Genomic DNA, 26,600 nt, shown 5'->3' with positions numbered 1-26,600 from the left:
CCGTTTTTGAGTCCAACAGAAATTCTTGTGGGGGTGAAAGTTGAACTGGTGTCTTTTTCAGGATTTCAGTGGGGTAGGGAATCTGTTGCAGGAAAAGCGCCGCTGAATCCTATGGAGTCTTGGAGACTTCTGCTTCCCAGACTTTATCAGTGCAACAGCTTTGATGGGTTAGAAGCCATGAGCCACACAAAGTGGGTTGTAAACCACAAGATCTTGTGCTTCAAAGAATGCTGGTAGTCATTAAGGTGCTGTACGACTCTCTGCCAAACACCACCAGGGCCCTGCAGGACTTAATGCAACTGCAAGGCAGAGATGTTCCACCAGGCCTTTGGGTGAGGACAGCAATGGTTTCTATCATGGCTGGCACCCTCTTTTTTTTCCTTCTGGCTTTCTTGCTTCAGCCTCCTCTTCCTCCTGCCCACGAGATGGCAACAAGGTCTGGAGTGGGTTCAAGTGTAAATTAGTGATGCCACCTTGAGACTATTTATAAGAAGTTCAGTTTTACTAATTTTAATCTTGATGTTTTTAACCTTTGTTGTACACCGTTCAGAGCCCTTTGTATTTGGGAATTGGGCAATTTACAGATCTAAAATACAAATAAATATAAAGGGGGTTTGCCCAGGGATTATGAGATTGCTCTCTTGTGACTTCACTAAAATGGTTTCTGGATGACTATTCTAGAGTGACACAGGCAGCCGGCATTTCTGGTAAAAATTGGAAGCAGCAGTTGGCTATCATTCTCTGAGTGCTCAGTGGCTTTGCCTCAGGATCTCTCTGGTGACCACTGCTGGAAAATTTGTGCTGGACGTTACAGTGGAAAGCCAGTCCAGTTTTAGATTTGAAGTGTCGCTACGTGCTGCAGTGACCGTGAATAGTCTCTGACTCTCTTTGATCTTGGGGGTGGGGGGGAGGTTGGCTATTGTTTGTGTGCACTGTTGTGTCCTGCCCACATATGAACAGGGCTTGGTTTACATAACATGCAGCACACAAGTCCGGAGCAGATCCTGTTAGGGGTTTATAGGTGTTAAGAAGAAGAAGATATTGGATTTATATCCCGCCTTCCACTCTGAAGAGTCTCAGAGCGGCTCACAATCTCCTTTAACTTCCTCCCCCACAACAGACACCCTGTGAGGTGTGTGGGGCTGGAGAAGGCTCTCACAGCAGCTGCCCTTTCAAGGACAACCTCTGCCAGAGCTATGGCTGACCCAAGGCCATGCTAGCAGGTGCAAGTGGAGGAGTGGGGAATCAAACCCAGTTCTCCCAGATAAGAGTCCGCACACTTAACCACTACACCAAACTGGCTCTCCTTAAGTTTCTATCCTGCTAGGAGAGAAATATTCCCGCTTAGAAGCCAGAAATCAAATCCAGTATCATGCCTCTTTGCTTTGTTTTCTAAGAGTAAATATATAAATTGTTTGAGTCAGTGTTTAATAATGCTCAATGATTTTAGTGATCTAGAAGGCAGTAGCTTGAGCAGAGCAAATACACTCTTGTGTGGTTGTCATCAGTGATCAGCTGTTTGCCTCCAGCTGATTGAGCTAGAGATGCCTTTGTAAATTAGAAGAGAGCTCAGGGGTTTCCCCTTCCCCCCCACCAGGCTTTCGATGTACCACAAATTAGCATATGTGATTTGATGGGCTAGTAAAAATATTAAAGAGTGGTCAGTTTTTTGTGGGTTTGTTTGCAAAGGTGGAACAGAACAAGGAAGGGCGCCATTTGGGCAAGAAGTGCATTGTGTAGGAACAGTGTCCTCGCTCTCTTTGCTCTTGCTCTGAAAACGGCACCAACAAGCTTGTGCTTCAACAGCTGGTAACATCTGCCTGCCGCTCTGATCCGTAGGGCGTTGCTGGATCTTCTCTTGTCTGAACGTGATGCGTCTCCCGTTCATGAAGAAGTTCAATGTCGAGGAGTTTGAGTTCAGCCAGTCATACCTCTTCTTCTGGGACAAGGTCAGCAGGGGGGAAAGCTCTTTCATTTTACTGCTTGAAGCTTTAGCATAGGTAAGTCTAGCGGGCTTTCCTCTCTGTGCGCGGAGGCTATTCAGGCTTGTGCCTTGACCCTCCACGAAAATTCCAGAGCACCTCTCTTTTTTGTGAAGGTAAGAGCTTGGAACAGGTTGCTCTTGGGTCAGGTCCCATTCAGCTGACATATTAGCTATGGGAGGACCGTTGTCTCTTTTGTGCTATTTGTGGGGGCCATCTTGGCCCCAAATCTTCCTCCCTGCCATGTGTCCACCCACACTGTACGTCTTTATAAAATTACAAAGCATGTGAATTGAGAGGACAGTGGTGGTGGGGTTATCCATCCTCCCACTACCTTCTGACCTCATCCTCCTGGCTTCACTTAGCCCCATGACCTCAGATTGAAAGGGGAAGGGGGCTTGCTGCCACCTGTCCTGGACTAGCTGGAGCAGGTGATCAGGAGGCACCTCGTTGGTGATTGTCCCTGCCCTTTTAAAGAGAGCACAGCAAGTTCTGACACATTCTATTAAGACCTCTGGCTTCTCGGCAGAGAAATTGGCCTCTCCCCCTGCTCCTGGCCCTCCTCGCTTTTCAGATGTCACTCAGCTGAATGCCTCTGAAGTCTCCTTTGCCCTCAGAGCAGTTACCAGTCACAGAAGTCCCTGTCCTTGCACGACTGGACTGCATAGACCTTTGGTCTAATCCAGCAGGGCTGTTTGTATGGCAACCCAGACTGGGCTACAGCAGGTGAGCCAGTAGCTGGGGGAAAGGATGCCACAGTTGGCAGACAGCAAGCTGGAGAGATTGGAACAATACAATGGGCTGGCTGCCCCTTGAGGGAGCAGAGCATGCACACACTAGCCTTTTAGCCATGGGGGATCGGGAGCTTTGGGGGAAGCCCGACAGCATTTGAAACGTTGTGTGCTGATCAAGTATCTTTATAGCATTCTCTTTGTTTACCACAACCAACAAGATACTTTAGCCATCAAAAGGTTGGACACTTAAGCTAATTCTGGGAACAGACCAGTAAGCAGTTACTGTAAGCCAGTGGAATCAACTTCAAAATGATAGTCACAGTTTAACAGCTTTCAGGGAGGTTTCTATCAGTGGGGATGAATCACTGAACAGGTCAGGTCTTGTGTTTTTACCCTGGCACATTAGAGCTGGCCTTTAGTTGCAATTTGTTAACCGGATAAAATTAATACGGAAATGAAGCCAGGTAACATAGTGTGGAGCTGAGGGGTGTCCTCAGCTCCAGAAGTGAGCGATGGGAGTCCTAGACCATCCTAGGTGGTATCCGGGGGCCATCGCCAGCTATCGGGGCACAGGGGCGGTGCCCCCTATAGAATCTGCAGCATCCCCACCCAGTCTTCTCTTTCACTTGGAAGGGAAAGATTAGGGAAATTTGGGTGAGAGTGCTGCAAATTCTATCAGGGGCACCGCCCCTGTGTGCCCCCCCCCCCGCCCCGGTGGCCTACAGCCCTGGTGGACACTGTTCTGACCTGCCTGGGCTAGTAGCAGGAGGCCAGGGAAAGCAGCTGTGCTCTCCAACTCTGGGCATGTCTCCTGTCCTTGCTAACTGATGGCCCTGTCATGAAATCAGAAAGGGACGCTGAGGGGCACTTTTGACTTCAGGGGAACATTTGATCACAGCAAGACCAGTGGTCAGCGGGTTTCTAATTTCATTCTCCTCTGCTTCCTTCCCAGATCGAGCGTTGCTACTATTTCTTGCACGCATATGTGCAAACAGCTCAACAGGAGGAGCCGGTAGATGGTCGACTGGTGCAGTTCCTGCTTTCCAACCCTTCCAACGATGGTGGGCAGTGGGACATGCTCGTGAACCTTATAGGTGAGAGCAGGCAGCTCCCGGGAGTTTGAGAAGTCTTCAGCAGTTGGGGCAGCTTAGCAAAAATGCCGAAGAGTTGGGCAGAGGGAGGATTCTAGCAGCCCTCTGGTGGGAGTGCAGACTGAGTAAAGACAAGTTTCTCTGCCTTCAAGATTTTTTGAACTGGTTCTGCCTTGTTTTTTAAATGTTATGGTGTGAGCTTATGAAACTGCACTTTACCAAGTTAGAGATCTTGTTCATCTGCTCTGGCTTAGTAGATTGCCTGCTCCCTCTGTTAGCAACTCTCCAAGGTCTTTTCCAACTACAGATGTAAAATTTCCTGGCGGGGAGGGATTTATTTTTCTGTTAACTCAACCCCAGAGGAAAATGGAAATTTAAGGGGGGGGGGGTAAATTGAAACATGCTCAACCTTCTTATCAAACAAACTTATTCTACTGTTCTAACAACATCAAATACATTATTTACAATTCACTTATCATACCCAATTATACTATTTGCCTTATTTATGGAATTTGCAAGTATCAGCACCTTAGTTTTCTACAAGCAAACTTGCAAATAGACCCAGTACTTGAGAGAGCAATGCAAACCGTTTCACCCTATGGTGATTTAACGCCTGCATTTTTGTGATCCAAGAGGAGGTGGTGGCAGCTACAAACATAGATAGCTTCAAGAGGGGACTGGATAAACATATGGAGCAGAGGTCCATCAGTGGCTATTGGCCTCAAGGCATAGATGGAACTTTTTGGGACAAATGATGCTCTGTATTCTTGGTGCTTGGGGGCAACAGTGGGAGGACTTCTAGTGTCCTGGCCCCACTGGTGGACCTCCTGATGGCGACCTGGACCGATTTTGCACTAACCTTAGCCCCTCTCACATTCGTCTTCTCAGCGGGGCTTCCTCCCGATTTCACACTACCTGCCCCAGGGCTGCAGCAAGCATTGGTGTTTTTGCACAGCAAACAAACTGTTTTTTTAGCAGTTTTTGTTTGCTGCGCAAAACCCTGACGTTTGCTGCAGCCCCGGTGCAGATAGTGTGAAATCAGAAGGAAGCCCTGCTGAGAAGACGAACGTGAGAGAGGCGTAAGGTGAGTGCAGAATTGGTCCTGGTTTTTTGGCCACTGTGTGACAGTGTCGGACTGGATGGACCATTGGCCTATTCCAACATGGCATCTCTTATGGTCTTATGCAGGGGGAAAAAAGTTGAAACTAGAAAACACATGCTCTTCTAAAGAAAAGAGAACATAAAACTACCATAGGACTACCAGCATGTCTGGGTAAACGGCTGAATGTTTAAATTATATGTTATCAAACACATTAAATTGCTGCCCAAATTATTCACATTTGAACAATAAACATATCTTTGAATTTCTTTGTATGTCTACTTTATGCAAAGGAATTACTGAACACTGTAGATCATGTAAACCTTTTCATGCTATGCATTTTGATTGAGTGAAACTTTGTCGTGAAAGAGTCCAAAAGAGATTTTTTTTTTAGTGCTCCCCAGCATTTCATAATTTTCCCTTTGGACAAATGGAAGAAACCCATTGGAAAGACGCACACACACTCATTGTTCTGTTTTATTTTCCCTGGGGCTTCAGATTTCTGTTCCTGACATGGCAGGGATGAACACATGCCAAGAATTTGCTTTGCTGTTGAGAGCTGGCTCTCCGGCTCTGATGGGAACAGACATGGGGGAAAGTTGTCTAGAATCAGTATAATGGTGCCAAGGATCTCTGCGCTTAGCTTGCACCATAGGCAATTTATGCCTCCTTGTGTAGTAGCTCTGCACATGTGCCGAGGGCAGATGTACCCAGGGCCAGCCCTGCCGTTAGGCAAACTAGGTGACTGCCTAGGGATCTGGCCTTCTGGGGGCACCAGATTGGGTGCCCCACCGTGTGACTTGGTGATGTTATCAGTTAGCCTTACCTAGGGTGCCAGATAGTCTAGATCCAGCCCTGGATGTACCTCCTTTCTTTGGCCAAAGATTCTGACCAGTGACTGAAATGTTCTTTTCAGAAAAATATGGTGTTATTCCCAAGAAGCTTTACCCGGAGTCGCATAGCACAGAGGCCTCCAGAAGGATGAATGACATTCTGAACCATAAGGTAACTGGGTGGCAGGGTGGGAAGGGGTGTGTGTATTTGGTTTCTCTAAAACTTTCAGCATGGAGACGAGCCAGGTAATGAATGAACTAGTAGATGTGGCTTATTACAACCTCAGAATACATTTCTGATCTGCACATTGGCTGGGAACATCACTTTAAAGCTGGTTCCACATGGGTTGCAGGACCCAGGTTCTGTGCTCTTGGGTAGTGGGTTTTTTTCCCTGCTTCTCTACAGCATCTTGGGACATTTCTGTACTTCCTGAGATTTCCCTGGCATTTCTCTGATCTTTCCCAAACCTGTTTTGCTGCGACATTTCAGAAGAGATCACAGCAAAACCAGGATGGCTGCAGTGGGGGTGGGAAAGTTTAGATTTCCCCAGTTCTGTCCACATGGCAGGAATTTTTCCTGCAGTGGTCATTTCCCCTCTCTTCCCCCAAGAGGCTTGGTGGGGTGTTAGTCAGCAATTGAATATTGCTGTTTCTAACAGTCTAGTCTGCCTTTCCCCTTTTCTCCACAATGAGTGGGCCTAGAGACTTACTTTTAAAAAAAGAAATGCAGGTTGAAATCTACAGTAAATGACACATTTTATATTACTATAACATTGTATCGCTATAATATTATTCAATTGCTGACTTTAAAAAACGACAGAAAAAGCCCTGGTGGGATATTGACTGCTGCTGAGGGACTGACACGGGGAAACGACCCGGAAACAAGTGATCTTGGAGCCCCATACTGGTGCTGCACCGTATCAGCAGTCAAAGCAGCAACAAGAAAACTACACAAGCCCATCCCTGTGTGGAAAGTATCTAATTTAGCTAGTCCACACATACTTTTATTAATCTGCTTGCTATTTGCACAGCATCGGCCGAATGCTTTACGGGGAAGCATTCGGATTATGCTGCGCAGATTGCACTGGCTACCCGTTGAGTGCCGGATCCGCTTCAAGGTTCTAGTACTGACATTTAAAGCCTTATGCGTCCTGGAGCAGACCTGTAGAACCACCTCTCGCTGGAGATCATTGCAGTCAGCTAATCAACATCTTTTTACTATCCCTGGCCCAAAGGACGTCTAGCTTGCCTCGACCAGGGCAGGGCTTTTCGTCTCTGGCCCCTACCTGGTGGAATCAGCTCCCCATGGAGATCCGGGCCCTACTGGGTTTACTAGCATTCCATAGGGCCTGCAAGATGGAGCTATTCCAGCAGGCTTTTGGTTGAGGCGAGCGGGCGTCCTTACTCCACTGCTTATACCATCTTTTTGCCCTCCCCTACAATGACTTATAAATTTACCACCTTGATTTTTATACTTTGGGCCGTTATCTGTAAAATGTGCCCACACTGCCTATATTGAATTTTATCTTGTTGTGTTGTTTTTATTGTTTTGATTATTATTTTATTGCTGGATTTTAACTGCTATTTATTATGCCTGTAATCTTCCCTGAGCCCGCTATGGGAATGGGCGGAATATCAATCTACTGAAATAAAATAAAAATAAATGTTAAGAAATTGGCCGCCTGAAGAGGGAATTTGCATAAGTTTTCTCACGTGATTGCAGTCATGGCTGCAAAAGGTTCTTGCTTGCCGCTGGTGACCAGATGACCTTGGAAAAAAAAACAAGACTGCTTAAGCTCTTCTGGATCTGATGCTAGTTCTTCAAAATGCCCTAGAAGTGGGGACAGACCCAATGGTTGACATGTGGCTGTGACTTATTTGGTGACTTGAGAAGGCAGCTTTGCTTCCTGCAGCCTGTTCAGTCTCTGGTAACTTGGCTTGCCGATGGCTCTGTGCACATGAAAATATGCAGCCTGTGCTGTTGTTCCTGGCTCACTAATCTACAATGCAGCCTAAACTTTGCTCTCAAGGTAGTGTGTGCTGGATATTGTAACTCTGCATGCAAGAGAAAGGATAAGGTTAAGAGAATTCTCTCACTTAGGTACACTTGGCAGTTGGCCTCACCCTCTCATTGGTTCAATGTTGAGCCTCTTTGGCCATTGACTACCTTCTGTTTTTTCATCTTACGGCCTCTCTTCTCTCTATTCCCTGGGCTTGGAGCTGTAGCAAGTTAACCTTTTGGAAGTTAATGTGTTCCCAATAAGTTAAATGTACCTACATGAATATATCATGTGAGATGTGCTTCTGTTTTTGTAAGTAAAATTTCTTTCTCTTGTTACCATTTGAGTCAGATCGTCTTTGTAATATTGTTTGAACAACATTTTCCCCTTGGGGATGGGGAATACCGCATTAAGGCTTCTGTGCTTCCAAGGCAAATAACTCAATAGTGTGAAACAGACTGTTTTTGTACTTGGTTCAGGAGCTGCTTTTTTCCCAAACAATCTTCCTTTGCTTTTTCATACAGATGCGGGAATACTGCATCCGACTAAGAAACATGGTAGAGACTGGTTGCAATAAAGGCGAGCTCGCTGTTGCAGTGGACACCATGATAGAGGAGGTGAGTTGGCTTGGGGAGGGAGAGCGGGCTAGGTGGAACTTAACTTGTAAAGGGCAGTGTTTATTTAAGGCTTCTGAAACTACCTGTCTGCCTAAAAGGTTTGCAAGGTGGCTTACAGCAAATAGTACAATATTTTACTGTGCAATAACAAAATCCAGTTATCTTAAAAAACCTCAAGCACCCAAGAAGGCCAACACAAGTAAATTTAATCCATAATTATTTTTTATAGAATTCTTTAGAAAGCGTTGTTGTTGTTTATTATTTTGCTTTATAGCCTGCCCTTTCCCGAATGGGCTCTCAGAGGGTAACAACAGTCAATAATACAAGGTTAAAATCAGATACATATAATAAAACAATATAACAACTAAAAACAAACTCTAATTCTGCAGTTGATAGTATCAGTTGCCTCCACTCCTTCCATACATCCCCCAGTAGATAAAAGGCTCGGCAGAGTTATTTCATCGGGGCCCCTGCAGAGGGGCCGCAGAATAACAAAATGTCCACCACTTCAGTTGAATGCCTGGTGGAACAGCTCTGTCTGACAGGCCCTGTGGAACTGCAACAGTCCTTGCAGGGCCCTAATCTCCAATGGAAGCTTGTTCCACCAGGTAGAGGCCAGGACAGAAAATGCCCTGGCCCAGGTTGAGGCTAAGTGGACTTCTTTTGGGCCAGGGATTACCAGCAGATGTTGATCTATGGAGCGTAAGGATCTCTGGGAGGTATGCAGCTTTCTTTATCGCCTGGGCAAATTGTCCTTCCTACAAGGAGCTGTTGATAGTGTGTACTGTCTGCTGAGTCAGTGCTTCTCAGGGTGCTTGGACAAACCAGGACATTTGCAGGTCTAAACTACATGTGGTTGGTTGGCCTCCCATCTTGGTCAAATTCATTGGCAAATCAAGAGAAGGTGTCTGAAAGAAGGACTATTGGAGATCTCAGGAATATTCAGCTCAGCAGCTGTTAATTCGCTGTCTGAGCAGACGTGGGCAATTTTACCCACCAAAAGTGCTCGGTTGGATAACTGGCAGAAAGGTTCAAATCCCCCTCTCTGCTGTAATAACAGATGATTGAGTTTCAACTGCAACTAGACACTTCTTGGCATGTTGGGAGGGGTGTTTCCCCCAGCTGGCTCACACTTTTGGTGGTGGTTGGTTTGTGCCTTGCTGGCAAGATGGTTGGTGGCAACTGGGTTCTCATGGGAAACAGCAGGCCTCTATGCTTCCAGTTGCAACAGGAATTCTCTTGACTTAAGGCATGCCAACCCCCCCCCTCTCTCTCTCTCTCTCGAATTTTTCAGTGTATCCAAAGAAGTGTGCATGCACATGGAAGTTTATACCCAGAATAAAACTTTGTTGGTCTTAAAGGTGCCACTGCAACTTTGTTGTGTTGCTTCAGACCACCTAAATCTAACTTTTTGGTTTGGTGAGTGATTCCAGGTTTAAAGTGCAGGTGACCTGTCTTCGTAGGTGCTTGGTCGAGAGAGAGCCATCTCTTCTCATTCCTACAGCCTTTTGAACTCTTGTACTGTTGGCAGGTGTGTCGAGAACAGACTAACAAGCTGCTGTGCTTTTCAGGTCATGTGAGTGTGTGAGAAATATCTTGGGTGCTCTTTGCCAAGGTCCAAGTATATTTTACAAATATACTTGAAATGTAGCTCTGCAGTGACTGGAAAATTGATTGCTAAAAACTGCATTTTGTGTGTACAGCCTGTTGCTTTCCTTAAGCCATTGCAAACTCTTAGAAAGAGTCATTAGCTGTGTTTCCTTCCTTGATACTTCTCTGCCTGACCATCAGTTACCCGTATTCTGCACTAGAGGGCAGCAAAGAACAGTGCAAATTTTGTTATCCTGTGTTGTTGCAGTCCAAGGTGCTGCATGTGGTTTTCCAGGCAAGCTGGGGCTCCCCTGTTCACTTCCTTGTGGGAGAGTGCTCAGTGCATAAATAGAGAACTTGAAGATGGTGAGTGGAAGAGAGTAGCTTGCCCCAGGCTATACAGGAATCCCTGCAGAATAAGAATCCAGATCACTGACCATCCCTGGCCTTCCCTTTCTCCGTTGGAGAGACTGTCCCCACCAGGGAATTCAGGTTTTCCCATTGCAGTAAAGACTTTGGAGTACCCCCTCAACGCAACATGGGGCGATTACAGGCATAGCAGATTCCATGCTTAAATCTGATGCTGGGTCAAGGCAGAGTCTTCCTTTTGCTATCCTCCTCCTTTATGTTTTTGGGGCTGAGTGGCAAATGTATCCTGACTAGAGCCAGACTTGGGACTGTCAGCACAGTCGTCCGAAGGAAGCGAGTTGACATTTGCTTCCTTGAGATCACTTTGGCAGAGGAAGTCTTTGAGAGGGGAAAGGTGTGGTGGAAAGAGAATGACTTGCTCAGGGCACCTTCCATTTCCCTTTGGTTCCTGGCAGTGTCTTCTCTGGCGTTCTCCAGGGATGTCGATGGCCTTTTAACATTGTTTCATGCCTCCCCTGATCTCCCCAAATGACTGTTACCAGGGCATGGTGTGCCATTGGGTTTCAGGCCACAGGTGATCAGCAGTTCCTCAGGAGCTTGTCTCTCTCTGGCCACCTTGCTCGGTTCTGCTGATGGATTCTTGTTAGAATCCATTCATCAGGTCCCCATACTAAGGATGCAAGGCCAAATCATGGTTCCAAAAAGAGACAAGGCTCATGTTGAATCTTGCTGCAGTTGCTGTGTTACAGCAAATTAGGGATGCCAGCCTCCAGGTGGGACCTGGGGAGCCCCTGGAATTACAACTCATCTCCAGACCACAGTGATCAGCTTCCTTGGAGAAAAAGGATCCTTTGGAGGGTGGACTGTGTGGCATCGGACCCCACTCAAGGTCCCTGTCCTCCCCAGGCTCCGTCCCCAAATCTCTGGGAGTTTACCAACTTGGATCCAGCAACCCACCCCACACCCTGCTGGTGCCCAGGAGGGACTTGGCAATCCTACAGCAAATACTCTTTAAAAAAAACCCCACACTCCAGCCTTTGGACCTTTACTGATCTCTGAAATTGGGGCCCTGCGTTGGCCCTACCTGAAGGCAGGTTATTTAGGGTGAAATTAAGTTATGTTCACCTTGGGGATGATTGTAAACATGAAACAGGGAAATGCTTTGTTATAAAAGGAGGTCACCCAGAGAAATTTCCTTGCATCATATCAGCCAGTCTTTATTACAGCCCACAGGCCATTTGGGAGCAGAGTGAAACAGAAAAAAATGCTGTCGTAAAATTAATTTTCTATTTAATTTAGCTCCTGTGATTCCCACATCAGTATGCCCCTTTGTTGTTTGGGTTTGGGTTTTTTTGCTGACCAGTCGCCGCTTACTTACGGCGACCCCATGGGGTTTTCAAGGCAATAGATGTTCAGAGATGGTTTGCCATTGCCTGCCTCTGTATCATAAGAACATAAAAGAAGCTATGTTGGATCAGGCCAATGGCTCATCCAGTCCAATACTCTGTGTCACACAGTAGCCAAGAAAACCAGGTGATGGCCATCAGGAGGTCCATCAGTGGGGCCAGGACACTAGAAGCCCTCCCACTGTTGACCCCCCCCCCGCCAGCACCAAGAATAAAGAGCATCACTTGCCTCAGACTGAGAATTCCAACAATACCCTGTGGCTAATAGCCACTGATGAACCTCATGATACTTATCTACATTAACTGTTCCGAGATATCACTATGTTTAATGTGCCACCATCTGCCCTCCTGCCAGGAAATACAAAACATTCCATCTAACTGGATTTTGTCCTTGCTCTGTTAGCTTTATTGAAACATTGATTTGCATGCTTTTTCATTGTAGATGTTGTAAACTGGCAACGCTAGGATTTATTGGAACTTTGCTTCATATGTTACAGTGGAGTATTTCAGCTGTCCAAAGGAATATCACACATACTATTTAAACTTTTTTAATCATCTCATTTTTGGCCCATGAGTGGCTCTCAAGACTTAACGGACAGTCCTTTAAGCAGCCCTGTAAGGTAAAACCACTCTTAGCAGCTCCATTTTGCAGAGGTGAGACTGAAGTCAAAAGGCCAGTCAAAAATAGTTTCCACAGTCAAAAGGCCAGCAAGCCACCCGCTGCCCAAAATCACATAAGAAGTGGACAAAGGGTGGTATGGGCTTCTCCAGGGGTTAATGAGGGCTGCTGGGGGGTGTGGCAAAGACCCTGGTGGCTGGCTGCCTACTCTCCTAATCCAGAGATTGTTATGCAGCTGCACCTACTATTTGATGGACAAGGTAGGTGGGGAGGAGGAGAGGGAACCCTCAGAAAGGTTCAGGAGCTGTGCTCCTGTGAGCTCCTGCTGAATCTGAGGCCTGGCATAAGGTATGCATGGATGATAATGCTGATCAGATTCACCCTTTGATGTAGTGGTTAAGAGTGGCAGACTCTAATCTGGAAGAACCAGATTTGATTCCCCACTCCTCCACATGCAGCCAACTGGGTGACCTTGATTCAGTCACTTTTCTCTCAAGAGCAGTTCTCTCAGAGCTGTATGAGCCCCTCCTCCCCCCACCTCCCAGAATGTCTGTTATGGAGAGAGGAAGGGAAGGAGATTGTAAGCCGCTCTGAGACTCCGACTTCTTTTTCTTCTCCTCCTCTGACAAGGTTGCAAACCATGGTTATAAAGCAACCAGGGCTGGTGCCCTGGCGGACATCATGCTGCAGCACAGTGAAAATGATCCAGGGACGGGAGAGAGGAAGGGCAAAAGCACATGAGCCTATTTCGTGCATCTGATCCAGTGTCCCAGTTAGGAAATTGGAAGCATGGCATTTTTGAAGCCTTCTCGTAAACTGTGTGAGATTTAGTCTTAAAGGAGTTTGCCGAACTGTCCAAGTTGCGAGTTCCCTTGGCCAGCTCTGAGAGGTGAATGCCGTTCACGTTTTCATGATCTTGCTCTTCCCTGCCAGGTGTATCGAATAGTTTCCATCTGCCTGGGGAGCCCACCAGAGACGTTCTGCTGGGAATTCTACGATAAGGAGAAGGCCTATCACAAGATTGGGCCCGTCTCGCCATTACAGTTCTACCAGGAACACGTCAAGCCCGTCTTCGATATGGAAAGCAAAGTTGGGTAACGCAGTAAATTCCTGAACGTTGTGGCTTGGAACACTTGTGGAGGCCTTTTACTGATGCTTGTAGAAGGAAGTGCCGTTTTAACCTTTGTTCCTTCAGGTGAAGCCTGCCCAGTGGTTTCAACCTGGACTTAGAGAACTATGGCAGCTTTTGTTACCCTCTGTTTCCCTTGTTGGGTATGTGTGACCTCCCCTCCTCCAATGCAGTTAGTGTCGCCAACCTCCAGGTGGAGTTTGGAGACTCTCAGAATTACAACTGATCCCCAGACCACATAAATCACTTAGGTTTTATTTATTTAAAACATTTATTCCACTTGCCCTGGGGAAAATGGCTGCTTTGGAAGATGGGGTGCATGGTCTTATACCTTACCAAGGGCTCTCCCCATCCTAGCGGTGAAGTGTGAGGACTCTTATCTGGGAGAACCAGGTTTGATTCCCCACTCCTCCACTTGCACCTGCTGGAATGGCCTTGGGTCAGCCAGAGCTCAAGTAGGAGTTGTCCTTGACAGGGCAGCTGCTGTAAAAGCTCTCTCAATCCCACCTACCTCACAGGGTGTCTGTTGTGGGGAGGGAAAGGTAGAGGAGATTGTGACCGCTCTGAGATTCAGAGTATAGGGCGGGATATAAATCCAATATCATCATCATAAACCCCATTTTCCCAGGCTCCACCCTCAAATCTCCAGGTATTTCTGAATCTGGAGTTGGCAACCCTAAAGCCCTTGCTTCCTTCTAACTGGCACACAGCCAGCCTGTCTTGCTGACGCTCTCTAAATCCACACGGGACCCAAGCATTTCTCGACACAGGACTCCAAAAACAAGAGGGTTATCTGGCAGGCTATGTATGGCCCCAGATCTACAAATTTAATCCGATTGGGTGTGTTTTGAAGGGAGGAACCTCATATTAGGCACAGCATGAGACTGCCACCGAAAATGGCATCCCTGCAACACACAAAGTGTCTCACCATGTGTTGTGACATTATGTTGATCGTTTCCCCCATCTCTCACTCCATGGCATTGGTTGCTGCTGAGAAGGAAACCTGCACCGTGATGCTGTCACAATATGCTGTCACGCATGGAGCATGCTGCCACAAGGTGTTGTGATGGATACTAACTTTAGACAGCTTTATGGCAAGTCTGGATAGACTGATACAAGATGACGCTCTTAGCCCTGACCTGGATACCCCAGGCAAGCCCGATCTCGTCAGATCTCAGAAGCTAAACAGGGTGGACTCTGGCAAGTACTTGGATGGAAGACCTCCTTGGAATACTGGAGCCGAAGGCAGGGGCAGGCTTTATTCAGCCGCCTCTCTGAATATCCTCCATGACCCCAGTTGGGGTCAATCAGCAGAGGTCACCATGACTTCCAGGTGCACCTGTGCACACAAATGTACATTATATATGCATTTATGTGTGTGTATATATCCCCCCCCCCAAAAAATATGACTCTTTTGACTGCAAATAATCATATTAGCTAAACTGAACCTCAATGTTCAGAAGAACTGGGGCGGGGGGAGCAAACAAGGAAGTGGCTGTCACCATCTGTGCCTTGCATTCCCAGGGGCCTGTAGCAAGCATTCCCTGGAGCTGGTGTGCCAGCCAGAGGCTACCTTTGGTCTCCTCTAGCAAAGTGGATGTACAGTTCTACCTGAGTACATTGGGTAGGGAGTCAGTACAGCTAGGATGCACCTTCATGAATCACCCTTTGTCTTTTTGCAATGACCTACTAATTTGGCTTTCTTTTCTTTTTTTTTAATCTTGGCAGGTTTGCCTTGTCAATGACCCCCGGCCCCAGAACCCATACAACAGATTGTACACAGTGGAGTACCTGAGTAACATGGTTGGGGGAAGAAAGACTCTTTACAACAACCAGCCGATTGAGCTCTTGAAAAAAGTGGCTGCCTCTTCTATTCGGGACGGAGAGGTTTGGTCCCTTGCTTTGGCCTGTGGGCGTGTAGGGTTGCCCCTTCTCTTTGAATTCCCCAAGGGGGTCTGATAGTCAGCTGCTCCTTCTCTTCCCAGGCAGTCTGGTTCGGCTGCGACGTCGGCAAGCATTTCAACAGCAAACTGGGCATCAATGACATGAACATGTAAGTGCTGGCAAAGAAGCACGTTGGGCCACTGTGAGCCAGCAAGCTGCCCTCAGGGGTGTGTTCCAGCTTGCCTGGTTAGGCTGAGCTTGGAGCACCAGGGTCTACAAACCCCTGCTCCCATTCCTGGGTTCCCTCCTGCTCAGTATCTGGTTGCTGCTTATTTTCTGCTGCTTTTCTATGGCATAAGATGACTGCTGAAAGCTGTATCCCCCACGCGTCACTGTCCTTTCTCGTGTGGACTGTTTGCAGATTTAATCACAAGCTGGTGTTCGGGGTGTCTGTCAAGAACATGAACAAGTACGAGCGGCTGATCTTCGGGGATTCCATGATGACCCATGCCATGGTCATCACCGCTTTCACGGAGAAGGTGAGCAGCTGGGGCAGAGGCCTTCCTTGCAGAATCCTCTCAAGTGAACGCATCAATTGCACTGCATACTTTTCACAGAAGAGTGTTGCTATCCAATGATGACAAGGTTTGCATCCAACTCTTCATTCAAAGAGTTGGGGGAGCCACATTGGGGGCCTTCTGCCCTGTTCTCCCTTTCTGCCGTTTTGACCTCTCCGCTCCTTTAATGGTGGGTCAGACAGAAATGGTGACCAGTGGCCACCAAGATGGAAGCATGTGGCTGAATGTTGTGTCCACATTGATTTGAAAGGCCATGGTTTTGAGCACAGGTCCTTCCCGTTCTGAACCAAACACCGCATGAAAATCAGTATAAAAGTAGCGAACGAAACTGTAAAATCAGCAAAGAAAACGTCTGGGCTGAAAACACGCCACGAATATGAGAGGAAAGAAATGAAAAAAGGTCACATTACTGTATCTCTTCCTAAAATCATTCTCACAAAGGCAGCTGCTGCTCTCAAAAATCTTATGCCTCCTCCCAAATTTTGTTGGTCTCTAAGAAGCTGGTGGTGGCGGAAAGTGCCCTCAAGTTGCAGCTGACTTAGGGCAACCCTGTAGGGTTTTCAAGGCAAGAGACATTGAAAGGGTTTGCCATTCCCTGCCTCTGCGTAGTCACCCTGGGCCTCCTTGGTGGCCTCCACCTAACTACTGCCAGTTTGGTGTAGTGGTTAAGTGTGCAGATTCTTGTCTGGGAGAACTGGGTTTGATTCCCCACTCTTCCACTTATAGCTGCTGGAATGGCCTTGGGTCAGCCATAGCTCTTGGCAGAGGTTGTCCTTGAAAGGGCAGCTGTTGTGAGAGCCCTCTCAGCCTCACAGGGTGTCTGTTGTGGGGGAAGAACGTAAAGGAGATTGTAAGCCACTTTGAGATTCAGAGTGGAGGGTGGGGTATAAATCCATCATCACCACCACCACCCATCCTTTTCTACTTATTTCCTCCTTTTCTTCTTCTAATCTGCTTAGCTTCTGAGATCATAGAATTATAGAGTTGACTAGAGATGACTAGGGTCATCTAGTGTAGTCCAACCCCCTGATCAGATGAGATCAGGCTAGCTTGGGCCAGCTACTAGAGGAAATCTAGCTTTTCAGTTGCAGTCCAACATGGCTACCCTCAGTCAGTGGCTGCATGGAGATTTTAACAGCAGGCAACCAGCGGTTCAAGCATTTGGAGACTCTTTGCCCTCCAAAATCCAAATAATTAAAACTTTTTTCCAAGGAAGATGGCAAGATTAAAAACCGCCCGTGCTTTCGGAGGCATTCCATAAACACTGACGGATTTGCCAGCCTCCCCCCGAAGGCAGATTTTAATTTTTGTTTTGTTCTCAAATACCTGTTGTGCAAACAGATTTCTGTCTACAATTGCAATGTAACTTTCTTTTCCCTGAAGGTACTTCTTAATCCTTGCCAGCCTTTGCTAAGCTCCCTGTTGTTTGACCCAGTTTTAAGGGCTTAAACGTGCTTCCAGGCAGGCCTTCCAAGAGTCACTTGATTGGAGCTGGAAGGCAGTTTTGACTAGAGATTCCAGAATGCAGGGACCAGGAAGGGCCCAGGTGGTGGGGGTGGGTGGGTGAGGGGGTCCTTCATGCAAAACCTTATAGAAAATAGGCTTTATGGATTTTTGAGCTTAGCAAACACCAGCTCTCTCAGTGCATTGCTTTCAAGGGAGTCAATAAATTGATTTTACGATTTGCTTTCTGGTGGGGATCCCCTGGTGGGTGGCTCTTTCACCAAATTCTGAACACTTCTTGCCTGTCCCCTCCCTGAAAAGAAAGGCAGAGGATGCATTTTTGCATCAATAAAATACAGCTATGAAGTCACTTTCAAGCCCTGATAGAAGTATGATGGGATTGGGGGCTGTAGCCCTCACGCCCCCAGATGAGGGCAGGGAAGTTGTTCCCTGCATCCAGGGTGCCGCCCCCCCCCCTCCTGCCCATTTGTAAACCAGTGGAAGTTTGCCTGTTTAAGACCGGAAGCAGTGGTTGCTTTTAGGGGTTTCCTCACAGTTCCTTCATGTTTCCTTTCTAGGAAGACCAAGAGGGTTCCTTTGAGAAGTGGCGTGTGGAGAACTCATGGGGGGAAGATCGTGGAAATAAAGGTAACTGTTTTGCCCTGACTGGTCTGGATGTGAGGTGTCTTTAAAGGAGGTTAGGCCGCTGTGGCTCGGGGACTGGAACGCCTGTTATTCTGCAGAAGGTCAACGCCAGCATAAGAACATAAGAGAAGCCATGTTGGATCAGGCCAGTGGCCCATCCAGTCCAACACTTTGTGTCACACAGTGGCCAAAAAAACCCCAGGTGCCATTAGGAGGTCCACCAGTGGGGCCAGGACACTAGAAGCCCTCCCACTGTGCCCCCCCCCAAAGCACCAAGAATACAGAGCATCACTGCCCCAGGCAGAGTTCCAATGATAAGCTGTGGCTAATAGCCACTGATGGACCTCTGCTCCATATGCTTATCCAATCTCCTCTTGAAGCTGTCTGTGCTTGTAGCCGCCACCTCCTGTGGCAGTGAATTCCGTGTGTTAATCACCCTTTGGGTGAAGAAGTACTTCCTTTTATCCATTCTAACTTGACTTCTCAGCAATTTCATTGAGTGTCCATGAGTTCTCATATTGTGAGAAAGGGAGAAAAGTACTTCTTTCCCTACCTTCTCTATTTCATACATTATCTTGTAAACCTCTATCATGTCACCCCTCAGTCGACATTTCTCCAAGCTAAAGAGCCCCAAGCATTTTAACCTTTCTTCATAGGGAAAGTGTTCCAACCCTTGAATCATTCTAGTTGCCCTTTTCTGCACTTTTTTCAGTGCTATAATATTTTTTTTGAGGTGTAGTGATCAGAATTGTACACAGTATTCCAAATTAGCCCCCCCATTGATTTATACAGGGGCATCCTCAACTTGAGAAAGTCTTTCTCTGCTGGGGACCCTGGGGAGCTGCTGCCAGTCAGAGGAGGCAACACTGATCTAGAGAGCAAGAGACTGACTTAGGCAGGCAGTTTCCTATGTTAATATAAGCACTGCCCCACATCTGTATAAGTTAGTGAAGAGCTGTGGCAGCAGGATGCCCTGCCAGTTTGGTGTAGTGGTTAAGTACGTGGACTCTTAACTGGGAAAACTGGGTTTTGATTCCCCGTTCCTCCACTTGCAGCTGTTGGAATGGCCTTGGGTCAGCCATAGCTCTCTCAGGAGTTCTCCTTGAAAGGGCAGCTTCTGGGAGAGCTCTGAGCCCCACCTACCTCACAGGATGTCTGTTGTGGGGGGAGAAGATATAGATTGTAAGCCGCTCTGAGTCTCTGCAGTCTTCTTCATATGGTGGTGGGAAGTGCCGTCAGGTCATAGCTGACGTATGGCAATCCCATAGGTTTCCAAGGCAAGAGACGATTCAGAGGTGATTTGCCTTTCCCTGCCTCTGTGTCATGACCCTGGGCTTCCTTGGTGGTCCCCGATCCAAATACTAGACAGGGCCAACCCTGCTTAGCTTTCAAGATCCGACAAGATCAGGCTAGGGTCAGGGCGTCTGAGGAATAGCTCAACATGCAGTCAGCTGTGTGACTTGAATCAGTCACAGTTTTCTCAGAGCCCCACCTACCTCACAGGGTGTCTGTTGTGGGGAGGGGAAGGGAAGGAGACTGTTAGCTGTTCTGAGACTCCCGAGTGAAAAGTGGGGTATAAAGCCAATCTCTTCTTCTTTACCCAGCCAATTGGGGGAGCCCTTCTGTCTCTCTTGGCCTGGATGGCCTCTTCTGGCCCAGCACAGGTTTTCTCGCGAACTGGTGAAGGCCCTGTTTCTTGACTCCTGCCACCGGGATGCTCGATCTCTGGCCCTGACAGACACACAAAGCGGAGGCTTCTCTTTCCGCTCCCTCCCCTCTCCCACTTTTAATTTCCACAGGGTCATAAGGCAAAGCTTAGAGAATTCCTGGATGGAGTTTATGGCCAAGAAGGAGCACATCCATCTGCCCCACTTGGGCTCTGTTCCTTTCAGCCCCCTGATTTAATCTCTTTTTTTTTTTTTGGTCTGGGAAACGTTCATTAGCCTTTCTTAAAGCTTTCTTGGAGGGAAGCATTGCTATTGGTACCTTCTGAAGGGGGGAGGGGACAAAACGCAGGCTTTGCTACTAACTGCCGAGCAACTCTTGTTTCTGGAATAGGAATTTTTCTCCATCCTCGCACACACCCCAGTGTGGTTCTTGGGAGAGAGTGACAGACAAGACTGCATGGCCTGTTGACAGTGCTTAACGTGTGACCCGGGTCATCTTGAATAGGGAATTCAGTAGACCCCCTGAAAGGGAGGAGGTTCACGGGGCAACAAATATCACTGACTGGCCCCAGGGTGGCCAAACTTGCTTAACATAACAGCCGCATAGAATAAATGTCAGATGTCTGAGAGCAGGAAGGAAGGAAGGAAACTAGATGGGGGAGGGAGGGAGAGGTGGAAAGAAAGCAGTTTCAACCTTAAATGCATCCTCCAAGCTGCTGGCTGGCTTGACTTGGAGAAGTGATTTAAAGAGAGAAATGCCTTCTTCGAGCCAGCTTCAAGAGCCACAGTTTGGTCACCCCTGGATTGGTCTCTTTAGATAGATCCAGGTCGAATGCTGTGTTGGTCTGAAGCAGTAGAACAAAGTTTGAGTCCAGTGGCACCTTTAAGTCCTACAAAGGTTTATCCAAGGTGTGAGCTTTCGTGTGCAGGCGCACATCCTGGAATTAAATCCAAACCTATTGTGACCTATAAATTTAGCTCGTTTTTGCTATTTAGTCTTTGCATATGTCAAAGCATTTTTATTAAGTTGTCTGCTAATTTGCTGTTCAACTATGTAAAGGCATTTGCCTATACGTATAAACTGTTATCTTCCATTTCTATATATCTGAAGTGTGCCTTCGTGCAAAAGATTATACCTTGAATAAACTTCTGTTGGTCTTAAAGGTGCCCCCAGACTCAAAATTTGGGCTCTTCGGAGTCTCACATCCTCTGTGCAGTCTGCAATATGGGGAGATTATCGCTAGCCTGCCTCGCAAGTCTGTTGTATGTTCCGGAAGCACTCCGAACTCTGGGGGAAAGCAGCACAGGAGCAGTAACTGTGATGTTGTTTACTAATATATGCAGCTGAGTTCTACAAGCACAGGCTAGCGTGGCTGCTCCCCCACTCTGCTGTGTGAGGGCTGATAGGAGAGGGGAGAGTCTCACAGTGCCCCTTTGTAGGTTTGCCTTGCTACTAAGGTTGCAAATCCCACCCCATCTTTGAGTGTTTCGAACTCTTAGCATCCTTTGTTTGGAGTCTGCCTCTATAGGAGCCGCTCACATTTCTGGGCCAGGGGTGGAGGCAGTGAGCCAGCCGGCAGCCTTGGATGCCTTTTGTTGAAAGAAAATAATCAAAGGTTGTCTTCCATTGTGACTTGAGTCTTCATGCGCACGGCCAGGGCTTTCTCCAGAGTGTAAAGGAAGAGAGGGTGTTGCGCAGGGCTGCATTGAATGAGCTCCATGCGCAGCCCCCCCCCCAGCCCCAACCATCACTGCCTAGCTATTTTTAGCTCTTCGTTTACCCCTCTGTTTTATAAGCCTGCTAAAATCCAGAGTCGCTCCAGCGGTGAAAAATGCCTGAACCCACAAGACTTGCTGCCGGCCGCCAAAGACAAGTGCACAAAACTCTTCAGGCTTTTAAGAGATTAAAAATAACAAGACGAAAGCTGGCCCGATTACAGGCATTCCTCCATGCTGACCTTGTCAAGCCGGCTTGCTGGCAGGCCAGGGGGTCTCTGAGTTTCTTAGCATCTTGCTTGCCTTCTGAGGCCAGGCCCACATTTCATGAATGGGATCCAGAGGAGCCCTTTTCTTCACCAGCTCCATCCTTGCCCTGAATGGATGGGAAGCAGTGGAGCCCACAGTGCCCTCCCTAGCCAGTTGCCCTCAGCCCCAATGCAGATCCCCTTCTGGCCCTGAGCACTGCTTGCTTTGGGGCTGGGAGGTATTATGTAATGTGTGTTATGGTCATTGTTGAATTTCCACTGGTCCCCACTGCGGAGGGTGCGGGGAGCGGAATGGAAACGCTGCCTGGGCTCCTGGATCTATATGTGTATGTGTGTGTATATGTATATGTGTGTGTGTGTGTATACACACACATATTGGCCACTGTGTGACACAGAGGGTTGGACTTTTCTTTGTTCTTTTCTTATGTTCTTATGTCCTGTGAATCTGTTATCTCGGTGAGCCTGAACACAGCTTTGTCCTGCAATCACCAGTGTCTGAATGTCTGCAGGAGGGGCGGGGCTCACCCAAGGCCATCTAGCACTGCCAGGGGCATGGGGGGGAAGTTGACCCAAGGGCCAGATCTGGGTCACTTCCTATTTTTGAGAGCTTTGAATTGGATACCAGCTGGCTTGGAAGTTGGAAAGGCCAACGTCCGACTTGCCCTGACCTGGATGGCCCAGGCTAGCCTGGTCCGATCAGGTCTTGGAAACCAAGCAGGATCGACCCCGGTTAATATTTGGATGGGAGACCGTCGAGGAAGTCCTGGGTCACTGCACAGAGGCAGGCAGTGGCAAACCACCTCTGAATACGTCTTGCCTTGAAAACCCAACAAGGTTGGCTGCAACTCGATGACCCGAAATGAACAAAACAACAAGAGCGTCCTACTCGGAGCCCTCGAGAGGAGGCGGAGGCCCAACTGCGGCTGTCCTGTCCACACTGCTGTCCCTTATAGGCCCCAGCACCACCTCCCGATCTCCGGTCATCCGGCTTGGGTCGTGGCCTGCTTCGCTGGAGCCACGTCCTTGGCACAAGTCGCCATGTGGGTTGCTTACCCCATCCCGACCTTCTGTTCTGGTTTGGGTCGGGCTGTCTTTTCTGCCGAGCGTGGGGCTCTGTGCGCGCACCCTGGGAAAGAGCAGGGGTCTGGCAGTCTTCTCGTTGCAGGAAGAAGGGGAAGAACGAGGATGTTAGATTTGGCAGGGAGCCCCTGAGGCCTGGCTAGGCACAGAGGAATGAAAATAACAGGCTCCGCGTCAGCCCTCAAAAGAGGGTTGATAGAAGATTGCCTGAATCAACAAGGCGACTCTGGACCTGGGGAGTTAGCTTGGATGGTGATGAGTTATGGGGAAATGCATCCCCGCCCTGTCGCCATCACTCCAGGTCTGCTGGGCAGCATCGGGACTCTCGGTCAAAAGGGGAGGCAGGATCCCAGCTCAGGGCAGGCATCGCCGCCTTGGCTTGCAGGTTGACTGCGTGGGCTTCTCCCCATGCTCGGGGCCTCCCTTTTTTGCTCTCTTTGTCGGGGTCAGGAAATTCTATGACCTTTTTGGTTATCAAGCTGTTTATTTTCAGAAGCTTGCGGTTTTGTTTCCAAAAGCAAACACGGTTGATGACCGAGGATCATTTTGTCTGGTCCTTGCAGATGACCGGCTTTGTTTGTTTTGTTTTCAAGGCCGGAGAAGATGGAAAGTTTTTCTGGGAGGAATTTGATCTGGGATTTGGTAGTCTGTGCAAATCAACTCCAATAATTTCAAGGGGTTTTTTTTCTTCTTCTTCCTCTCCCCTTTCCTTGTGCCTCAGCACAGTTGGAGTCCCAGTTTGCATTTTAGGATAATCAGCATCTTCAGCCAGGAAGGGTAAACAGGTGTTGGGTGTTCAGAGGCAGTTTGAGGCCTGAGCAGACTCAGGGTGAGACAGGAGTAGTGGACGTTCCAGAACAGCAAAGTTGGTCTTGCTGTCACATGGCGCAAGCAGTGGGCAGAGGGAGAAAGACATTTCTTTACAGCAGGGGTGGCCATAATACAGCTCAAGGACCACATGCTATACAGAAAAAGATGGCTATACCAAAAAGTGATATTGTAACAAAAGGGAAAACTGTATAGAAGTAACAACTGTTAATACAAGTCTTGGCTTGCTACTGGCTTGCTAGCCAGTTTGGTGTAGTGGTTAAGTGTGTGAACTCTTGTTTGGGAGAACCAGATTTGATTCCCCACTCCTCCACTTGTAGCTGCTGGAATGGCCTTGGGTTAGCCATAGCTATCACAGAGCTATCCTTGAAAGGGCACCTTCTGGGAGAGCTCTCTCAGCCCCACCTACCTCACAGGCAATGTTCCCTCTAAGCTGCAGAGTCTTGTGAGCAAAAAGTCTACTTTGTGAGCTACTGGCATGAAAGTTGTGTGCCACTGGCATTAAAGTTGAGAGCTACGGCATCAATAAGTGTGCTCTGGGGCCATTTTTCCTGAGCTAAGACGAAAATGCGTGAGCAGGAGGCTAAAAGTCTGTGAGCTGGCTCATGCTAACTCGGCTTAGAGGGAACCCTGCTCACAGGGTGTCTGTTGTGGGAGGGGGGGTGGGAAGGTAAGGGAGATTGCAAGCCACTCTGAGATTCAGAGTATAGGGCAGGGTATAAATCCAATATCATCTGCTTCTCTATATTTTGAAACGATTTAATATCAATATTATTAACAAAAAACACTAGATGCCAGAATTTAACAACTGGCAAAATTACAACAGAGGGTTGATATTAGCAACAGCAGCAATGGATTGCCTAGGTAACTATCCATTTCATTTGCCTTCTTCAGGCTGCAGTACACTAGGTAAAGCCTTGAATTCAATGAGAGAATACCCAGAGCCAAGACTTGAATTAACAGTTATTACCTCTATATAGTTTTTCCTTTTGTTACAAGAAGCACATGTGGCTGTTTCCCCACATATTGTGTGGCTCTCAACCCCGACCCCTCTCCCCCATTGGCCAGCTCGGAGAAGGCATTTTTCTTTAAATCACTTCGCCAAGCCAGTCAGCGACTTGGAGAATGCATTTAAAGTTAAAGTTGCTTTCTTTCCACTCCCCCTCCATCTTCCCTCCTTCCTTCCTGCTCTCAAACATCTGACATTCATGTCTTGCTGCTCTCAAACATCTGACGTTTATCCTGTATGGCTCTTACGTTAAGCAAGTTTGGCTACCCCAGTTTATAGAGTTGCCAGGTCTGGGCTGGGAAGCACCTAGGCACTTTGAGGGTGGAGCCTGGGAAAGGCAGGGTTCGGGGAAGGGGAGGGACCTCAGTGGGGTGAAATGCCATAGAGTCCACCTTCCAAAGCCGCCCTTTTCTCCAGGGAAACTGATCTCCATAACCTGGAGACTAGTTGTAATCGAGGGAGAGACTGGTAATTCGTGTTGTTAACCCCATCCCGGTTGTTGGTCATCCCCTGCAGGTTATCTCATCATGGCAGACAACTGGTTCTCGGAGTACGTGTACGAAGTGGTGGCGGACAAGAAGCACGTGCCCGAAGACGTCCTGGCGGTGATGCAGCAGGACCCAATAGTCCTGCCTGCGTGGGACCCGATGGGCGCTCTGGCCAAGTGAACTCTTGGGGGGGCCTTGCTGCCTTCTCCTCCTGGTCAACCTTGAAGCAAGCGTGGCGGGGTCTGGAAGGCCAGGAGCCGTGGCAAAGTGATCACACAGCCATGTTCTCCGCTGGGGGTGTGGCAGTCGCCGGTGGTTCGCTGCAGGTCCTCCACAGGAAGTTGTGCTCCCCCCCACTGACGGGGCTACTCTGCAATCTTGCCGTTGCCGTGTGCTTTTCCCATTGTAGTACAATTGTCCCTTTTTTCTTGCAGTCCTTTTAAAAAAAAATTCTTTTCTTTATGCACTTGGTGTGTTTTGAACTCCTTCCAAAGCGACACTTTCAAGCAAATGATATGTGCAGAAGATGGGTGCAGGGTGACGATTGTGGAGGAACCAAGGGTACCCGCTTGAGATGAACGGTGGTGGTAGTGTCTGGTGGCTTCGCCTGCCTCTTTTTGGAGTGAGGGAGAGTCATGGGGTTTCGTTGGCTCTGTCCATTTTTTATCCACAAGCTTCCGTCTGTCTGCCTGTCCTGACTGTGGTACAGTCTGAATTGTCTGGGGGAGGGGGGGGTTTGACTTAGAAATGGTACACCAGATTCTGAGCCAACAGGATTGTTAATTCAGCCTGGCTCAACAGAACAACCACTTAGATGTCTTCATGGGCGAAACTGAAGAATGCAAGATGCCCAAGCAAAAAAAACAAAGCGTTTTTTTAAATCACGGATTTTATTCAAATGCTGTTGACAATTAGATGGTGCTATTATGCGTTTTAAATAAATACAAATTGCTGAATGCCCTTTGCGTCCTGTGTTGACAACTTAATTACAAAGACAATTTCTGACCTACAGATGCCCTGCAGAGGAAGGGGTGGGGATGGGAACTAATCAGATCCCTTCCTGACCTCTAGCTACAAGTTTCTGCAACAGCAGTTGGAGGGGGTAACCGAGTGGGCCAAGCTTTTAATTGCTGATGGGCTTGTACCCTTCCCTTTGCATGAGAGCAGGAAGGGCGGCAATTAACAGTTAAAAATAAATGGAAGAGGAATATGTTGTCGAAGGCTTTCACGACAGGAATCCATTAGTTGTTGTAGATTTTCTGGGCTGTATGGCTGTGGTCTTGGCATTGTGAGACCTGACATTATGCCAGCAACTGTGACTGGCATCCTCAGAGGTGTAACCCAGAAAACTGGCATTGGGACAAATTGAGAAGAAGTTGGTAGGCAGGTAATTTATATCTACTCAGGCAGGTGGCTGAGTTGTACATGACCCAGAGAGAACTCCACTTTTCTGGGTTACACGTCTGAGGATGCCAGTCACAGTTGCTGGCGAAACATCAGGTCTCACAATGCCAAGACCACAGC

General features: G+C 47.9%; 1 protein-coding gene across 1 annotated transcript in view; it reads left to right on the top strand.

Moving 5' to 3' along the window:
* BLMH (bleomycin hydrolase) overlaps positions 1-26,034 on the top strand; it is a 29,559-nt gene extending 3,525 nt beyond the window's left edge. Inside the window, exons 3-12 of the mRNA XM_060259228.1 lie at positions 1,840-1,949; positions 3,669-3,810; positions 5,823-5,911; positions 8,264-8,356; positions 13,274-13,429; positions 15,198-15,356; positions 15,455-15,522; positions 15,775-15,892; positions 17,953-18,022; positions 25,105-26,034. Of these exons, the coding sequence (XP_060115211.1) occupies positions 1,840-1,949; positions 3,669-3,810; positions 5,823-5,911; positions 8,264-8,356; positions 13,274-13,429; positions 15,198-15,356; positions 15,455-15,522; positions 15,775-15,892; positions 17,953-18,022; positions 25,105-25,256 (1,157 nt within the window). The 3' untranslated portion in view covers positions 25,257-26,034. The remainder of the gene's footprint in view (positions 1-1,839; positions 1,950-3,668; positions 3,811-5,822; positions 5,912-8,263; positions 8,357-13,273; positions 13,430-15,197; positions 15,357-15,454; positions 15,523-15,774; positions 15,893-17,952; positions 18,023-25,104) is intronic.
* Positions 26,035-26,600: the final 566 nt, after the last annotated feature.

This window comes from Heteronotia binoei, chromosome 18 (genome assembly GCF_032191835.1).
Source record: "Heteronotia binoei isolate CCM8104 ecotype False Entrance Well chromosome 18, APGP_CSIRO_Hbin_v1, whole genome shotgun sequence".
NCBI classification, from domain to species: Eukaryota; Metazoa; Chordata; class Lepidosauria; order Squamata; family Gekkonidae; genus Heteronotia; species Heteronotia binoei.
This window is presented reverse-complemented; position numbering and strand designations above follow the sequence as displayed.